At 54.1% G+C, this 12,060-nt stretch overlaps 1 protein-coding gene across 2 annotated transcripts in view; it reads left to right on the forward strand.

Annotated features, from left to right (window-relative positions):
• ALDH1L1 (aldehyde dehydrogenase 1 family member L1) overlaps nt 1-11,644 on the forward strand; it is a 107,898-nt gene extending 96,254 nt beyond the window's left edge. For both annotated transcript variants that reach the window (XM_025860284.2, XM_073889873.1), the window contains 6 exons: nt 1,014-1,113; nt 2,398-2,496; nt 5,318-5,483; nt 8,074-8,179; nt 9,310-9,509; nt 11,301-11,644. In XM_025860284.2, coding sequence (XP_025716069.1) covers nt 1,014-1,113; nt 2,398-2,496; nt 5,318-5,483; nt 8,074-8,179; nt 9,310-9,509; nt 11,301-11,356 — 727 coding nt within the window. In that variant the 3' untranslated portion in view covers nt 11,357-11,644. The remainder of the gene's footprint in view (nt 1-1,013; nt 1,114-2,397; nt 2,497-5,317; nt 5,484-8,073; nt 8,180-9,309; nt 9,510-11,300) is intronic.
• Nucleotides 11,645-12,060: the final 416 nt, after the last annotated feature.

Below are 12,060 nucleotides of genomic sequence, written 5' to 3' on the forward strand. Positions count from 1 at the left end.
TGCAGGACTGACGGACAGAGGGAGTTGGAAGGGTGGCTGCAAGTAGTCACAGCCGCTTATTTACCTGTCCTTATTCAAAAGCTAGCTAGTCTCTCCTGTGCTGGATAGGCGAGAGTCATATGTGAGCACATGTGTGTTAAGGCCAGAGGGAGGGCTCAGTAAATATCAGCTCTGAGGAGTCCAGGGCAGGAGGACTTGGGTAGGCATCCTGTGGCTCTGGGACTGCCATCTTCTGGGGGCTTTCCAAAACCCCTGTGGCTGGTGCCTGAGATGGAAGCCCTCTTCCTGGGTCAGTCCTGAGTGAGGAGACCCTCCACTGCCCCCCTGTGCGATGCCTGTGTTTCACTGACCCAGTTCTTTAGTGTCCCTTGAGAGGACAGTATCAGTAAGCCCACTTTGTGCCCACCGATGCAGCGTGCACAGGATCCCCAGCTTCTCTCTGCACCTGTCACTAAAAATCTGAGGTGCCAGAGTCCCTGTGGCAATGCAGCTGCCCCAACTGGAGAATGGTTCTGTGTTTGGTTTATTCATTGGATATTTACCAAACACAGCTGCATGACCAGACAAATGCCTGCCTGCCCCACTGGGGCTTATGTTTTGATGGGCAGGGTTGGACACAAATACAATGTGCAGCAAAGCACAGCAGGTGCAGAGCACAGGAGCATGCAATTTATAGGGAGCAGTCGGGGCAAGTACCCCAACAAGGGGTTGGAGCAGAGGCCAGAAGGAAGTGAGGAACAGGCTTTAAGGATATCTGAAGGAAGAGTGATCCAGAGAGGGCTGTGAGAGCAAAGGCCTATGGTGGGTGTGGGCCTGGGTATGGAAGAGGAGGAAGGCCGCAGTGTGGCAAGGGGAGGGAGGTGGGGCAAGCTGATGAGCATGGGAGTGGGGAGAAGCTCCTTCTGACCCCCTGCTTGCTCTTTGAGTAAAGCATGCTTTGGAGCTTCCCACCTGGAGCCCCTGTGTCTCAATCTCCCAGGGACCCAGCCCTAACCAACCTCTGTCCCTTTCAGCTGCGCCCTGAGTAACGTGAAGAAAGTGTCCCTGGAGCTGGGAGGGAAGTCGCCCCTCATCATCTTTGCTGACTGTGACCTCAGCAAGGCTGTGCAGATGGTGAGGGCCTGCCTTGGGGGGTGGAGGTGGGGCACTCATCTCTGATTCTACAGTCAAACTCACACATTTGGCCTAGACTGGCAGGAAGGGGCCTGGGGCACAGATGACATATGCCTTCTAGAAAACAGACTTCCCAAGAAGTTTCATTATTGTCAAGATTACTGAGATCAACTTCACAGAATGGGAAATGTAAGCCACGGTTCCATCTGTTCTGAAATCAGCATGACTTTTCCTTTTTGCTATGTCCACTTGCCCAGCTCCACCACTGACCCACTGGGCAGCCTCAGGCAAGTTACTCAACGTTTCTGGGCCTTGTGTTCTCACCTATACCATAAGGAGAATACTGCTATGGTTGTTACAGGGATTCAACAAGCTATTAAGTCTGAAGCGCTTAGATGTGGCAGGTGCTGTGTGTCAGTGGTTCTTAAGCTCGTATTATCATTGTCATTGTTATGCTTCGGTCCCCCTCTCCACACCTGTGGGAGCAAGCCAGTTCAACCAGGTGTCCAAGTATGCCCCATTCCGTCTAAGTCTCACTGTGCCTTGGAGGATGATGTGATGCCCAACATGGACACGAAGGGGAATGCAGCCTCAGATAGGGAAACTGAGGGAGGCAAATCCAACAGCCCAAGAGTCTTGGCCCCAGTGACAAGGGCATTGCTGCAGGGCCAGAGGCCCAGGCCATGTCATTGGGCAATGCAATTCCAGCTGCCAGGTCTCCCTCCTCCCTTGGCCCCCCACATAGGGCTTCCAGGTCCAACATGCAGGCTCCCTTGAGCCTCTGAGGACATTTATTCTGGAATCCTGCCAGGAGTTCTCTGAGGCCTGGGCTGGCACCCAGTCCCTCCCAAGACAGGGGGCTGCCTGCCTGCCTTTGCCTGCCATCTGCTGCCTGCCCCAAGCTAACAGACTCTCCAGGCTCAGCCCCAAGAGAGTGGACTCTGACCCCTCCTGCATCACCCCAGGGAGCACGCTGGCATACAGGGTCTCCAGGTTCACTCTACTCCATTCCACTCCACTCCCTCTTGTCCTCCACTCTCTGTAATGTGGACACAGGTGTCCCCCCAGGGGATGGGACTCAGCTCTCCTCTTGAGGTGACTGAAGAATGAGTAGAGGCTGTATGTCCATTGCTGGCTGGGCCTGGCCCACCATCCCACTGGAGGTCAGGACACACACATTCCTCCCCTTCCCTATAAGAAGGGGGTACATGGGCCTGGTGAGGGGTGGGGGGGCTGGCACCCTGGGAGTGGTTGTAAGCCAGCATCCTTATCCATTCTCCAAAGGGGATGAGCTCCGTCTTCTTCAACAAAGGGGAAAACTGCATTGCAGCGGGACGGCTTTTTGTAGAGGACTCGATCCACGACCAGTTTGTACAGAAGGTGGTAAGTTCTGCTGCGGAGTCTTCACTGAGACAGCCACCTGCGCTGTAGGAGGTAGGGGGCAGGGAGGCAAGGCTGGGTCAGGTGGAGTTGGGCACTGTCCATCTGAGTCAGGAAACCCTCACACAAAGCTGTATCCTTTTTCACGTGTTTTCATTATTTCAGCAAGAAATAGTAACCCTGCAGCTCAAACTGACATAACCAGAAAGGGCCTGTCCTAGGTCAGCTCCCCAGCAGTGAAGCCTAAGCCAGGAGTTCAGGTGCATGTAGCTCACTATTGGCGAGCTGTCAGGTGAAGCCTGGGAGGTGAGAGGGACCAGGAGAGGACAGGGAAAAGACATGGTCTCAAGTTGTGACATCCAGCCTTAGCCTGACCCACAGGTAGGAGCTCTGGAGCACGAATGATACCTCGTAGGTGGACCCCTGGGGTCCAAGGGCCAGGCTTTTATCCCCTGTCAACAGTTGTTGGCTGTGAGTGTTCATGGGCTAGAGGAGGTCTCCCTGGGACCTGGGACCGTCAGCAGCCACCTCTCTCGGCTGCTGCAGGGTGGGTACTCACATGTAAAGAGGATGAGGTGTGGTACTCACAGCATCTCCTACATTCTTACAACATAGAACCAGAAAGGAAGTCACTCTGTCCCCACTGATTCTGTTGGAAAAGGCTGTAGGGAAGGATGCTGGTTGGTGTGACTGGGTCCCAGGTCTATCGCTGGTCCATTCAGTGATTGCAGGGCCTACGGAGCTCTGGTTGGCTCAGCTTCAGCCAAGAGCCCCTTCCCCATATCCTGGAGAGCAGAGTCTGATCCCAGCGGATATGAGAGGGGATGCTGGAACACAGCCCCTATGTGCAGGTTTTAAAAACTATATTTAGGAAGCCAGGAAAAAAAAGAAAGTAGGACTGGTATAAGGCGAGGCAGCTGTTAGGAAGGAGTTCTGGAGAGGGTTTTGGATAATGGGTAAAAATATGAAAGGCAGTGAGGAAACAGGGTTTCTAGAAGGGAGTGTAACAGCTTTTGCCACATAACAAGCTACTCCCAAAACTTAGTGGCTTGGGATAACAGCAGTTCATGCAGTCACAGCCCTGCAGGTTGGCACTGTGGGCACCAGCCCAAGTCCATCAGAGATTGCTTGTGCATCTGCGGTCAGTGGGGGCACTTGGTGGCTGTGTTGGGATGGCTTGTCTTTGTACCTGGGGTCCTTCATCCTGCAGCATGTGCTCGGACACATGCAGGGCCAATGGCAAGACTCCTAAGAGTGAGAATAGGAGTGTAGAGGCCTCTTGGGGAGTGTAGAGGCCTCGTGGGACCCCTAAAGTTTGCTTCTGCCACATTCTGCCAAGTCACAAGCCAGCTCAAATTGAAGGAGTGGGAAACCAACCCTATCCTGATGAGAAATGAATACAATACATAACCCACTGTAGTTTGGGAGCTGGGCAGCCTGGGTGAGCGAGTCCATCACTGCTATAAGCCCAGTACAGGACTGGCTGAACCTGGGGCATGGATGGGGAGTCACGATGGAGGGCCCATGAAGGAGCAGCTCACTGAGTGGATGTAGTTGCAGGAAACATAGCTGGGCAAGCCCAGTCCCCTCCAGGAGTCTGCAAAGGAGTTGTCAAACCCCCACAGGGTGAGGGCAGGGGTCAGAATCCCAGGAGAACTGTCAGGATAATTTCAACTCCCAAATACAGGTAGCGAGAGGCACATCCAGGACACTCAGCATTATTGCTCTTGGCATCCTAAGGATGGAGTTGGGGGTGGGGGGTGGTTGGTGGCCAAGTGGGAGCAGAGAAGGGGAGCAAAGCAGGGGATCAGGACTCCCTTCAGCACAGAAGAGCTAAGGGGTCCTTGGTGAGAGGGCAGGGGGTGGTCCTTGGGGGCTTGAGTGTCTTCTGATTAGGCCTGGCTAGGGGGTGTAGAGCCTGAATGGAGGGGTGAAGTAGCCCTGGCCTCGGTGGAGGAGGAGAAGGCCAGTCAGGCCTGACCTTGATGCAGCCACAGTGAGGGTAGAAATGACCTTGTTTGGTCTTAAGAAACCGAGGAAAAAACCTGGAGATAGGTGACAATAACAGGAAAGGTGAACTCCAGCCAGGAGCCCAGAAGGTCTAATGTCTACCTCCCACTGGTTATGCCATCTGAGTTATTTTCCATAGCACAGCATCCCACATTCAGGGGCTTTTCTGACTCTGCATCCAACCCCAGAATCCATCAGATACCATGTAGCACATCTTTTGTGGAGACCCAAACCCAAGGTAAAGCCTAGACCTACTTTTAGGTTGGCTGAGGCAACAGGGAAGGCTTCCCAGAGGAGGGGGACTTGAAGCTAGGCTCTGAAGCAGGAAGAAGTAGGAGCAGGAGTGGGTGGACTCAAAGCCCAGGCCCCTCCACTCCACTTAGAGTCTATTCCTCTTGTCACCAGGGCATTGCAGCAAGACATGTGTTTCCCTGCCCTACCCCCATTCCATATTCTGGAGGTCCCAGACAAATGTTCTCTCAGCTTCTCAGCCTATGAAGCTGGGTGCGGGACCACTGTAGGGACACACTCTTTGCTGGCCCATGTCTGGCCCTCACCCTGTCCCTGGATACCTCCGTTTTCTCAGCCTTCCTGATGCTAGGCTTGGTTCTCCTTGCACATTGGATACCTTTGGGGTTTCAGCCTGGGAGGCAGATTTGGAACCAGAATAGAGACCATCCTGAGGACATGTGGACTTTCTTCACAGCCCAGTAGCTGGTCACCGAACATGCAAACACGTTAGGCGGGTCAGGCTGGGAGTATCATCAGAAACCACAGTACCTGAGCAGAACCTGACTGGGAGGACTCTCCACAGGTAGAAGAGGTGAGGAAGATGAAGATCGGCAACCCTCTAGACCGGGACACCAACCACGGGCCACAGAACCACCAAGCCCACCTGCGGAAGCTGGTGGAGTACTGCCAGCGTGGCGTGGAGGAAGGGGCCACGCTGGTCTGTGGTGGGAGTCAAGTCCCTCGACCAGGTCAGTCAGAGCACTCCTGGCTCACCTCAGAGCACTCATGGCCCACTGGGGTGACCTGGAGGGCAGGCAGCATGGCCTCTGGTCTCCTGCCCCACTCTAACTGGAGGTATGTGAAGGCCACGGTTAGGCTCCCAGACCTCAGGACTCATCTGGTACATTGGCTGCGGTGGCCTTGGCTATTTGGACCCCGGCCAGACCAGGTGTGGTACTGGCAAGGTGAAGACACCAGAGCTGAAATCCAGTCAGTGCTGGTTTAATGCGTATCATAGTGGACTTTGATTTGCCATGAACATCTCCGCATCCTTGAAGTTCTTTCCTCCCGTGGATTCCGTGGCACTGGCTTTCATGTCTTTCTGTCTTTGGCATTACTTCTCAACGGTTACTTTTCGCTGAACCTCCCTCTCCACCCGTGCCTTAAATGGAGGTATATCCCCAAGTCTCTCCTGAGCTTGGAGCAATTCTCATGGCAGACCCTTTCCCTGAAGGATCTCACCCCCCGCAGTGGCTCACACCCCCCAAGTATCTGTCTCCTGGCTCCTCCTCATCCAGAAATCCTGACCACCTAGACACCTCCACCCGCATGTCCCCAGGCCCTTCAGACTGAATGGGTACCAAATCCATCACATCATCTGACTGTCCTGACCCAGACATACACTTGCCTCTCTAGAATCTTCCATTTGGTCAGGTCACTGGAGCCAGAGGAGCAGGGGCTGTGGCATGGACTGTTTGAGATGCTTCCTTGTCAGACTGCCCACCACATGGGGACAGGCACCATGTCTGTCTTCTACACTATTAGGTCCTTCATGCCAGCACTGAGACTCACACCAAACCTGAGTTAATTTGATGGAAGGAAGGAAGGAAACAATGAATTCTAGACTCCTCTCTTTTCTTGACCCCCTACTTTAAATTAATTGCCTCATTCTCTTAAATTAAAAATCTGTCTTCCTTCCCTGCATCCCTGTTGCCATACTGCTGACTCTGCAGCTCGTTTTGCCTGCGCCATCATATCTGCTTCCTGAGGAACGTTTTGTACCATGCTAACCCTTTACCTATGGTAGCTGCCAGAATTCTGATTATGTCTCCCCCAATGTTGAAGCAACTTATACAGTGACCCATCCTCCTGCAGCAGCAAGCTCAAACTCTTCACTTCATACCCAGGGTCTTCTATGGTCCTAAGCTAACTGGCTTGCCCATGACCCATGCTCCAGCCACATTTTACTCTCTCTGAGTACATCTCATGTTTTCCTGCTCCCTGGGCTTCTGCTGCTCCTCTGATTAACAAACACCTCCCCATTTCCTCAACTGGCAAATTCATCAACGAGCTCAAATAACATCCAGGCCCAGACCATAGGTGTTCCTGTGTCACAGATGTTCCCTGGCACCTCATACAGTGACAGTTTTATAGCCACTGATGGCCACTGACAGCTACCCACTTCCTTGCCCTCAGTAGACTAGGGGCTCCATAAGGCCAGAGTTCAGGGTCTGATGGGAGGGAGTGAAGTAAAGGCATGGTTTGCAGAACAGTTAGGGGGATGCAGCCCCCAGAAACCAGGACACTGGGGAGCCACTATCACCACCCCCTGGCCTGAGGGCCCAGAGGAGGGAGCAGAATTCCTGGAACCCGGTGAGGAGCAGAGCTGTAAGCTACAAACCCGACTGGACATCAGAGGATGAGGGAGCCTCATCGAGAGGGGAAGAGTATAGAAAGAATAGAAAAGGGACAGAGCCCGGCCAGTGCAGAGCCTCCAGCACCTGGTAGGCAGCAGCTCGTTTGCAGACTGAGAAAATACAGGCCATACCACATGAATCAACATGCGTTCATATCTAACGTAGCTTTTTAAAAACTGTAGTTAATGTTAAAATATAATTTATAAATGTGTGAAAAGTATGGAATACTTTATTAAGTTGTTTTTAAAGTTAATTTCTTTCCTAAAAACTGGAAAGAGAAAATTTCAAGTCTCTCAATTTTCCCTTAGTCAGGCTAAATTACATCTCAGTCCATTAAGGTCTCCGGGTCCCCGGGCTCTGTGTCTAGAGGAGAAATAGAGGAAGCATTTCTGCTGTCAGAGGTGGTTCCATCTACAACCAGGGCCTGTAGGGGCAGCAGTCTGGATGGGAGGAGGTGGTGGGCTTGTGTTGACAGGATAGCAGGGGGCTGTATCCTGCCTGAAAGTAGTCACCCTTGCACCTGGGGCATGTACCTGCACTGAGGGGCCAGGAATCAGGGAGACAGTCCTGAGAGGTCCTGTCCATCAAAACCCATGTCCAAGGATCTCCCACCCCCAGCTCAACCTACTCCCCAGGGACTGATCGAGAGCCATCTGAGGGGCTGCACTAGGTAAAGAATCTCCACTGTATCACAGACCAACACTGAGCGGCTCATCTTCCTCAGCGGTATTTAGTTGAAAGGGTTGTTGTGAGGATGCTGTGAACTCATACGCCTGGGGCAGGAAAGCCACCCACCGTCTGTAGCATCTACCACACAGGTGTCACAAACTGCAGGATGTGTGCATGGTGGCTGGTGGGGCCCAGGCCTGGCTGGGGAGAGGACCGCCCACCTGCACACCATGGACCTCTGTCTCCCCTGTAGGTTTCTTCTTCGAGCCAACTGTTTTCACGGACGTGGAGGACCACATGTTCATAGCCAAGGAGGAGTCCTTTGGGCCCATCATGATCATCTCTCGGTTTGCTGATGGGTAGGGAGTCCTGCTTATATCTCTTGAGAGCCTGATCCTCTTGCTTGCCTTACTGGGGTCTTTGCTTGAGCTTTGTGGAGGGGAGTGCAGAAGGGGAATGCAGATGGGGTGGGGGCTGTGGATACAGCCTAGCTTCCTGCCAAGGCCTTTTCAACCACTGAAGTTAGGAGAGCCCTAGGGGACCTGCAAGGCTGTGTCCCACTGAGAGTGTCTTCCTTGTCTCTCTGATGCCTCTCACAGCATTCTGGGTTCTGTTCTTATCCACTGCTGCATAATAAACCACCCCAAACCCTGGTGGCTTAGAATAGCAAGTTACTTAATTCACTTGTGAGTCTTCAATTTGATCAGGGTTCCATGGGGCTGGCCGCCTCTCCTGTGGACCATGTCGGGGCAGCTGCTCCTCGGCACCCAGCTCAAAGAAGGCAGGTGGAAGATGCAAGCCTCCTCAAGAACCATCAGTTGGCCTCAGAAAGCCCAGAAGCCCACTTCCACCTGTCTTATTGGTCCAGCAAGTCACTGGGGCCAGACCTGTCTTAAAGGGAGAGGAAATGGGCTGGCCATAATTGTTCTACCATGGGTTCTTTTCCTGACTATTATTTTTCAGAGTAGCACCTTTGAGCAGATTACAGAATGGCATCTCATCCTAGATACCCTATATTTCCAACTATCAAAAAATTACCAAAATTTTCTTTACATGCTGATTGTATTAGAATGAGATACTTTTCTCCCATCTACCAAGCATTGTGCTCAGTTTCAAGCCTGTGATGTCTGTGGTTGCCCCCAGTGTAGCTGCCCAAGGAATGCCTTTCCATGTGTGGTGGGTCCCCAGCCTGCCCCCTTCCCTGGGCTCCCATCCCCCTGTCTACACAGTGAGGGGCTCACCCATGATGACCAGAAGAGTCTGACTGCTCTGCCTCCTCTCTGTCATTCTTTCCTCTTTGCTTGGCTGCCCTATCTCCTCCACACTTGCTGTAGGCCCGGCACGTTTGCTCAGAGGGTCCTATGTGGTGGGGAGCTTGCAGTGGGCCAGGCACCCCCCTTGGAGGAAGGGGTGCCAGTCTTTCTGTGTCCCATGCCCAGGGTGGCCCCATGGTGCTCCTCACAGAGTTCTTCCTGGGTTTTCCCTGCAGCGACGTGGACACTGTGCTGTCTCGGGCCAATGCCACGGAGTTTGGCCTGGCTTCGGGCATCTTCACCAGGGACATCAACAAGGCCCTGTACGTCAGCGACAAGCTGGAGGCCGGCACCGTGTTTGTCAACACATACAACAAGACTGATGTGGCCGCTCCCTTTGGAGGGTTCAAGCAGTCTGGCTTTGGCAAAGACCTCGGTAACCTAATCCTGAACATCTGTTAAGGCCCCTTGGTGCCAGGCCCTGTCCTGGGGACCGGTGGTATAGCATTGACAAGATGGCTCCCGGTGCTCACTTCTCACTGGGAGTGGACAGGGGATAATTAAGGCAGTAAACAAGATCCAGCTGGGAAGTGAAGAGTGGAGGAAGTGGGTAAGACAGAGTGATCTGTCCAGGAAGATCAGGAGGGTCATTTTAGAGGGGACCAGGGTGGGCCTCTCCAAGGAGGTGGCGCCTGCACTGAGGTTCGAGTGGCTGGAGGAGGCAATATAAAGACATGTGTTCCCAATTGAGAGGACAGCAGGTCCTGAGAGAACCAGCTTTGGTCTTGGAGCTGCAGCGAGGGGCCTGAGGGCAGGGATGGGGAAGTCCGGAGAGGAGGAGGCTGGGGAGGCAGGCGGGGGACCAGAGAGCAGGGCCCTGGGGGCTGCAGTCAGAGCTTCATCCACAGAAAGAGGGGAAACTGTGGAGGCCGAGTATGGAGGGCAGTGGGGCAGTGTGAGTCCCCAGTGTAGAGACAATGTCACTCAGGTGGGTAACCAAGCTCAAGCCCTGCCTGGCCTGCCAGGAGAAGTGGAGGTCTGATCTGGCACTGGGCTATTGCATGATTTAGGATGAGTGCTGCTCTCCCCATCCTGCCACCATGGAATCCAGCAGTTGAGAACTGGCTCCAGTTGGGGATCCCAGCTCTGATGCCCAGCCATGGTGGTGGCAGGGAGGGCAGGGTCTGGGAGAGCAGCTGTTTCCGAGAGCCTCCATCCCTGAACCCAGCTCAGGATGCTCAAGGAGGTTTGAGCTGAGGCTTGATCATAGAGAGGTTGCTATTTCATTTTCTCCCCCCACTCCATCCTTCATACCCTGCAGAAAACCCCAAAGATGCTTGTGAAAGAAGCCCCAACAACACCCCCCAAAGCCCGACACTACACTGAGCACCCAGAGGTGGGACTTGCACTCATACACACATGCATGTACACAATGTTGGACAGTCCTGCTCCCTTTTCCCTGTCTGCCACCCCTTCTTGGTTCCTCCACTGGAATCTACAAGGGCCACTGTTATTCAGGAGGCTGTGGGTGCCGGGTCCCCAGGATCTGGTCTGTCACTTATGACCCTGGCCCTGAGCTGCTCCAGCTCATCCTCTCTGCTGCCCCCTCTTCCTGTGTCCTGTGCACATAAACCAGTCACCCCCAGTAACCCATCAGGGTTTGGCCCAGAGCCCTCAGCAGGCCCCAGCTGGTGAAGCGTGGCTCCTGGGGTCAACCTTAGCGGGTGGGGGAGATGTCAGGCTGGTTGTGGGGCCGAACACACCAGCTGTAGAACACAGCCAAACTCTGGGTGCCTCTGACTCCCTTTCCCAGGAGCAGCATTACCTGGAATTAGCTGGGGGGCAGCAGTGGGGACAGGCAATGGACTGGCACCTCTGGGTGAGTAGGAGGGCACCAGAGAGCCTCTTGGCTGCCCTCGGGGCGATGGGGCTGCCGTTCCTCTAGAGGAGGTAGTCAGAGCAGGGAAGTTTCTGGAACAGTGGAACAGTTGCCCCCAATTAGTCTGTATTCCGATGCCTGTGGTGGAATCCTTATCACCCCCAACCCTACAACTAATGCAGGACCTGCCAAGACCTTGGTTTCTCTTCTGTAACTGGGGCTGAGCCTGGGCGGACCCCACACGGTTGCTACAGGGATCTGTGAGATAAAAGGGCTGCAGCGCTTGCAACAGTGTGGGACCCGCCCTAGGAGCTGCTGTGAGGGTGACCTTTCTCCATGGTCTTGCAGGAGAGGCAGCCCTGAACGAGTACCTGCGGGTCAAGACGGTTACTTTCGAGTACTGATGAAAGGTCTCCTGCGAGAAAACTCCCCTCTCCACAATGTGTCCTTGCCCTCCACAACCAGGCCTGAACCAGCCTGCCTTCTCAGGGGGAGGCCAAGGCTGCTTCCCCAGAGTTCCTGCCCTCTCATCTCCTCCTGAGCAAGCAACATCTCCACTGGAAGCACTGGTGGAAGCCCCCTGCCTGCACCTCTGTCCCCGCTGGGACATCCCCAACCCTGTCTGATCACAGTGGCCTTTGGCTAGGTGAGAAGGTGGCCCCAGGGTGAATAAAAGTTCTGGCCAGTGGCAACCCTGTGTCTCTCCGTTCCATCTGTGGGTGTTCCTGGGTGGCCCTGCAGGTCCAGGCACTCGTGTGTATTGCCCAAGGAGGGTGCCCTGGGGAGAGGTGCAGCAGTGAAATGTGGGTGTGCATCAGTTAGGATGAAGCTAGGTGTGAGAGACATCTGTGGGGTGACTCTTGGGAAATGCAGAGCAGAGGAATCAGGATGGGTTAGGGTTAGGGTTGGAACCAGCATCCCATCCCTCCACTTTGCTCTCTCTTTCTCCTCTCACCCTGCAGGACGCTGGGGCCTTCCCTTCTTCACCCCCACCCACTATGTCCCAAACATTACACCTCCACTTACCTGCTGTTGCCTCACTTTGCCCCACATGGCACTCTCTGGTTGGCATTTCAACGCCCCAGCCCACCTGCTCTGCCTTTCTGGG

Source organism: Callorhinus ursinus, unplaced genomic scaffold, assembly GCF_003265705.2.
Source record: "Callorhinus ursinus isolate GAN/ISIS: 27379988/994484 unplaced genomic scaffold, GSC_fseal_2.0 scaffold119, whole genome shotgun sequence".
Classification (NCBI taxonomy): Eukaryota; Metazoa; Chordata; class Mammalia; order Carnivora; family Otariidae; genus Callorhinus; species Callorhinus ursinus.